Genomic DNA, 6733 nt, shown 5'->3' with positions numbered 1-6733 from the left:
TACACCACAAATAACATAGATTTGCATCATAAACAGGTAAGTGAAATTTTCATGGAAGGTGGAAGAGATGGTAAACAGCCGATCACGATATCATAAGTTATGTCGAATGTCAATTTTTTCTGTTTTTGTCTTTCTTCTAAATAATTTAGAATACACATTCTAAAATATATTAGAACATATCTAAACAATAAATATAGAATCGTAACCATAAATTAAGATTATTCAAAAAATAAATACAGAATCGTAACATTATTCAAAAAATATCCACTTTCCTTATTTAGTTTATTTTCTTTCTATTTCTATGGTATTCTAAGTTTTACAGATTATAAATTATAAAATGTTTATGATATATCTTCTACTTCTTTTAGTATACAGGGTAAAACGTGGAAAATATATTCTGAATTGATGTAGAATGAAGAAAAATGTAGAATACATATTCTTAATTTGGTAGAACATACAAAATTCAGTTTCTAAAGATTTTAGAACAATATTTTCATCTAAACTTCGTAGAACATGTACAAACTGTAGAATGAATAATACTAATGTTTCAGAACTTGAAAAAATCGTAGAAAGTCTTTTCTGAACAATTTAGACCAGAAATCATCAATTTACAAACTGATTTTTGACATCCAAAACATTTTTTTTTTCAAATTTTTTTTTATACAGTTGTATACTAACATGAGTTTACTGTTTGTTTTTTGGTTTGAACTCCTAAAAACTTCACTATATCTATTAGTAGGGGCATTTTCATCACAATTGACAATCTTAAAAAAAAGTGTATAGACAAATGTTTGGAAAAAACTCTTTTTTTTTTTTTTTAATTTTCTCTTTTTAAGTTACAAAAGTTTAAACCTTTAACCATACTAATTCTATATTTTGATATTAAAAGTTTCTAAAATAATTAAATTCACAATGAAACAACATGAATATCAGATCGTATATTCTCCAATTAGGAAGGGGCTGGTGGCTGGAGAAACTTTCTAGTTATGAATCAGGTACATGGTGGCTGGAGAAACTTTCTAGTTATGAATCAGGTACATGACCGATCAGGGATCTTACAAAATAAGTTGGTTTTCTTATTTCCCAACGAATGTAAAATTCATAAATTAAAACATAATTAAGAATATAAATTAGATGAAAATTTATGAACCTTCAAATTGTTTTCCTATTACTTAAACAATGTGAGTAAATGCTCTCCAAGTCGAGAAACCAGACACCGGAACATCACAGATTATTTGATTCTCTTTGTGTTAACTGTTAAGTCTGTTCTTGGTTCTATTGGAACACTACCATAAAATATACTAATGTTCTCCACAGTTCTATTGAATTTAATCCTAAATTCTTAATGTTGATAGTTTCAACCCTTTTGTTAAGAGCAAGTCTAAGGACTTACAATAACCCAGCTTAACAAGATTCAGGAGATCCGAGACAAACAGAAGACTGCCACTTCACACATGTTGTTATCTAACAAGACAGTGCCGCTACGGTTAATATATTAGTCTGGTCTAGAAGAAACTCAAACCCGAAACAACCGGATAAAACAAAGAGCTCGAATTAACCACGAGTTCATCCTCCACGCATATGGGCGCCGAGTTCACCAAACTGATCATCGGCTTCGACAGTGTCATCTGAGAGACGGACTGCATCAAGCTTCTGCTTCAGGATATCTATGGCATTTAGTACCAGCTGGGATGCCTTCACTGCACCTGTGGATTCAACAGTGAAAACAAAACTATCATCTTTCGGATGGATCTCAATGATTCCCGGTTTCCCCATGGCTTCAGCTTTCTTGATCACTTCTTCATCGTAAGTGTAAGCTTCAGGATCAACCACCACAACCTAAAAATCAAAGTACATTAAATACAACCGCAATGATAGCAAAAGCTGACAGTAATAGTTATGAAAATTTAAAAAATAGACCACGACGGTAATGACAGACAAAATTTCAACAACAGAGTACTTAAACAGTTATAACCAGATGTACGTTCTCTCACAAGTCAAAGAAAGTTACTTAAGCTGTGGCAAGAAAATATAGAAGAAAAAGTTCAAGAGGAACAAACTGGAACATCAACATGAAATCTCAAACACAAATTCCATTTTAGTTCAAGTGATCTATCTTTCCTTGACATTCATGCCATCCCCATTCAATTGACATTTTATATAATTTGCAGTGAATAGACACAAAAAGATGTTTCCATTTGTCACAAATAGCCTTAGCAGCTATTTAATTTTATTCGGATAACTGAAGTTAGTCTCATAAAACTATCACAATTCACAACCAATGAGTTAACTTGGTACTAAAGAGCTCAATAATGCTATCTAACAGATATATAGCTACAGAAATGACCTAAACGCACTAAACACCTAAAGAAAATTCATACACCCATATCAATATACATATTGCAAATGCATTGTAGCAAACCAAGTAGGAAACAAAATATATGGAAGTCTCAAAGCCAAAAACTTGCTAAGAAGTCATTCTATCACAACATCCAAACTAACCTGTCTGGTGACCGGGTCAATGCCAAAAACTTTGGTTGGGCTGCTCTCAATCAAGTCGATCTTTTCCTCTTCTGTCAAAGTGTCCATCATATCTTCATTGATAATAATGTCAGGCTCATACATAAACGTAACAGTAGCTGCAGGAGACCATTTCGCATGATCTTTCCCAATTCCTTTCCTCGCTATAGCCCTAAGCCTCAACTCTTGTCCCCTGCGCAGTTTCACAATGATAATCCCCCTGAAACCAAAACAAAAACAGCTTCATTAACAAAGAGTGTAGGCAGAACAAACCCACACAACTACTAAAATCAAAAGATCAAACAACCAAGAGCAAGAAGAGTCATGCAAAGGTTAAACAATATCTAATCTTGAATAGCATTGTCTAATCTCTTAAGTTATACCAATTCCAATCGATTCATAAATCAAAAGGCAAAAATGGAGAATTTTGTAATCAGCAAAACAAGAACCAATGATAGAGAAAAAAGGTACATACTTTGACTCGCTTGAATCAGAGATAGTCGAATCGACAGTGAAATCAACAGGAGTAACAGTAGGATCAGCACTGTAGAGATCCCTGCTAGTAACATCTAGGGTTTGGTCAGTAACACACTTAGCACTAAGCCTGAACTCAACAGAGCAAAACTCGCACTGTCCATCTCCGTCACAAGCATCACAATCACGAGAGAACCGCATGCTCATCGCACGCTCGCTGGTGAGAGGAATGAGACCTAATCGATGAGCGATGAACTCGTCGTTGAGCACAGAGGAATTAACCTCGATTTCGACGAGATCGATTGCAACGGTGGGTACTTCCGAGATCATAACGCGACGGAGAGCGTTCGCCATTGAAACGTCGGTTTCACGGAGCTCGAACTTGGCGTAGTCATCTTTAAGCTCACGGATCTTGACCTTTGGAAATCTTTGGTAAGTGGCACCGTCCATTGCTAAAAAAAGCTTGGTGGTTTCTGACGACTCTTGGTGCTTTTTAGGGTTTTAGAGAAATGAATTTTTCAGTTTCTTCGCCGGAGAAGAAGGCGATTTTGTGGGAGATTGGTGAAAAATATAAAACATGGTTTAAGTTGGGCCTATATGGGCCTGACTTATTGTTTTTATTGGGCCTATTTCGGACTTCTCTTATACTTTTTTGGAATGGTTCAGCTAGCCGAGTAATACACAATTTTCTTTTTTCATACGTTTGGCTTTTGTACTTCTCGACGTATACAATTCTAAATAATACGACTATTCTAACTTTAATGTATGGTGGGTTATATATAAAACAAAAATCATTATTGTATGTATATATATGAATGGATCAGAATCATTGTCGTCCAATCGCAATAACCATTGTGATATTTGAACATTAAATTCATGGTCACAACTCACAAGACTCATCTTTTTTTTTTTTTTTTTCAACCAAACATTAATCAAATTAAAAAATAACTCCAAGATTGGTTGCCCAAACCGGAGGAAAAGAGTTTACAAAGGAAATTTCAGAGGAAAGCAATCTTGAAGAACGGGCTAGACAATCTGCCCTTACATTGAGCTCTCTAGAGATCCTGATCAGGGAGAACGAGGAAAAGCATGGTCTGAGCACAAGAAACTCCTCTAACAGGTTCGAAAAAGATGGCCAATCGTCAGGCGTCTGCACCATCGCCACTAATTCTGCACAGTCTGTCTCAAAGCTTTGACATCCAACTCCAGCCGCCAAGAGTGACTCCATAGCCCAAATCAAGGCTTGTAGCTCTGCATGTAAGGATGTAGGACCGCATCTCTGACTCCGTGCTCCCAAAAGGAGAGTCGCATCATCATCACTACAACACCACCATCCTAGACCCTGCATAGCATCTGACCCTTTCCAAGAACCATCAATCTGACATCGAGGAAACGCTCCCCTATCCTCCACCAGAGGCGTAGTATGCAAATACCTATCCGAATAGGATTTTGCTTCTTCCCATAGTAATTTATCATTATTCGCCTGGTGTAGAATTTCCGTCGGCTCGGCCTGTAACCCCTGAAAAACTTTTTTATTCCTATCTTTCCATAATGTCCAAAGTATCCAAGGAAGACGATTAGCTACATCCGAATCCCCCGACTGAGAGGCTGCCCGCCAAAAAATAAAGTCTAAATTTGCATAAATTGAAGCAAATGGAAAGCCATCGGGGACTAACGAAACTAGGGACAACCCCCAAACATCGAGCGAGCGAGGGCACTCAAAGAGAGCATGATTGATAGTTTCTGGTGCAGCCCCACACCGTTTGCAGAGTGTATCACACCGGATACCCCTATACGCAAGTCGTTCGAGCACTGGGAGGGTGCCCGACGCAATCTGCCAGAAAAAATGTTGGACCTTTGGGGGAACATCCAGCTTCCACACCTGGGCCCTGAGGGCCATACATGTTGGTCCGTATTCGACTTCCGTCATCAGTTCTCTGGCTAATCTATAACCTGATTTAACCGTATACTTCCCTGACTTGGTAAAATGCCATACTAACCGATCCCGTTGCTGGACCTTACTGACCGACATACGCCGAATAATCGGTATATCCCCCGGATCCAGAAACTCTTCTAGAGTAGGCAAGTGCCAATCCTTCGTGACAGGATTAATTAAGTGGTTCACCATCAAGCTCGGTAACCAGAGTCGTCCCCGACCATTGGCAGGACGTGGTCTAATATCCGGAATCCATGGATCTCTCCAAACCGAAATAGAACTACCCGAACCTACCGCCCATCGCGCTCCATATTCCACTAAATCTTTCGTTGAAAAAATACTCCTCCAGGCAAAGGAGGGATTAGAAGGTTTTTTGGCCATAAGCGGGTGTTTATTACTAAAATATCGGCCTTTCAAAACCCTCGCCATTAATGACGTCGGGTGTTGAATTAAACGCCAATACTTTTTTGCTAACATAGCATCATTAAATTGTTCCAAGGCTCTGAAACCTAGACCCCCATCACACTTATCCTTACATAGTTTATCCCAAGCCACCCAATGTAAACCATGAGCCTTATCGTTGGATTTCCACCAAAAAGTGGAAATAGCACTCGTTAATTTAGATGTCAACTCTTGCGGCAATTTGTAGCAGGACATCACATGCGTGGGAAGTGCCAAAGCCACCGATTTAATCATAATCTCCTTACCACCTTTTGATAAAAGCTTTGCATTCCAACCATTGACACGATCATCCAATCGATCCTTGACATATCCAAAAACCTTATTTTTTGAACCCTGGAGGCTTTCAGGAATGCCCAAATAAGATCCCATACCTCCCTCTTTGGTAATACCAATAACTGACTTCAACTGATCCCTTATCTCAGTAGGAACCTTCTTGCCAAACATTATAGATGATTTCTCTAAATTAACCTCTTGTCCTGAGGCTTTGCCGTAATTCCTGATAATTTCCATGACCGTCTGACATTCTGTCGCCTCTGCTTTACAGAAGAAAAGACTGTCATCAGCAAACAACAAATGCGAAATGGTAGGACTATCCCGGGCGATTGTGATACCCGTTACCTTTTTCTCCCGTTCTGCCTTTTTGATATTCGCTATCAGAACCTCTGTACAGAGTATAAACAAGTACGGTGACAACGGGTCCCCCTGACGAAGACCCCGCTGTGGTTTAATAAAACCCTGGGGTTGACCATTAAGAAGAACTTGATACGACACCGAAGATACACACCACATGATCCAGGAGATCCAATTCCGATCAAACCCTAACTTAACCATGACCGCCTCTAAAAAAGCCCATTCTACACGGTCATAAGCCTTACTCATATCCGTTTTGAAAGCCAGAAATTCCGACTTGCACCTATTATTAGTATTTAACCCATGAAACATCTCCTGCGCAACCAATATATTATCCGTTATTAAACGACCCGAAACAAAAGCCGACTGAGTTTCGGAAACCAATATATTATTAGTCACAAGACTCATCTTTATTTATGCAAGTTGAACTTTGGCAGAATATATAGAGTAGTCCTGTATAATTCAGGCAGATGATTCCGTTTTGCCTCTAAGATCCTTTTGGATATTTTAGAATTTAGGTTTGGTTCCATTCAGATTTGGGTACTAACAATATATAAAAAAATTGGTTAAATTTGAAGAAAAACAAAATTGGTTGATTTTTGACAAATATAACTAAGATTTTTCATTTGCGTAAAAAAAAAAAAAACTAAGATTTTTCATTTATTTTAATTATTTTTGCTATTCTAGTTACTTCGGCCGTAAAACAATTGA

The 6733-nt window shown here is 37.9% G+C and overlaps 2 protein-coding genes across 2 annotated transcripts; both read right to left on the bottom strand.

Moving 5' to 3' along the window:
- Window positions 1-1297: 1297 nt before the first annotated feature.
- LOC104747369 (DNA-directed RNA polymerases II, IV and V subunit 3) lies at window positions 1298-3677 on the bottom strand. Its single transcript, XM_010468997.3, has 3 exons — window positions 2996-3677; window positions 2503-2740; window positions 1298-1839 (listed from the first exon to the last, which is right to left on the bottom strand). Exons 1-3 carry the CDS (start codon window positions 3442-3444, stop codon window positions 1567-1569), a joined length of 960 nt encoding a protein of 319 aa, XP_010467299.1. The 5' UTR covers window positions 3445-3677; the 3' UTR covers window positions 1298-1566.
- Window positions 3678-3992: 315 nt separating this feature from the next.
- LOC147927120 (uncharacterized) lies at window positions 3993-6430 on the bottom strand. The gene is made up of 2 exons (XM_087487312.1): window positions 4113-6430; window positions 3993-4029 (listed from the first exon to the last, which is right to left on the bottom strand). The coding sequence occupies exons 1-2, from the start codon at window positions 6428-6430 to the stop codon at window positions 3993-3995; spliced, it is 2355 nt and encodes a 784-aa protein (XP_087343438.1).
- Between the last annotated feature and the right edge of the window lie 303 nt (window positions 6431-6733).

This window comes from Camelina sativa, chromosome 15, assembly GCF_030686135.1.
Source record: "Camelina sativa cultivar CO46 ecotype springtype chromosome 15, ASM3068613v1".
Classification (NCBI taxonomy): Eukaryota; Viridiplantae; Streptophyta; class Magnoliopsida; order Brassicales; family Brassicaceae; genus Camelina; species Camelina sativa.
Note: the sequence above shows the minus strand (reverse complement) of the source record. Positions and strands in the feature narration are given on the sequence as shown.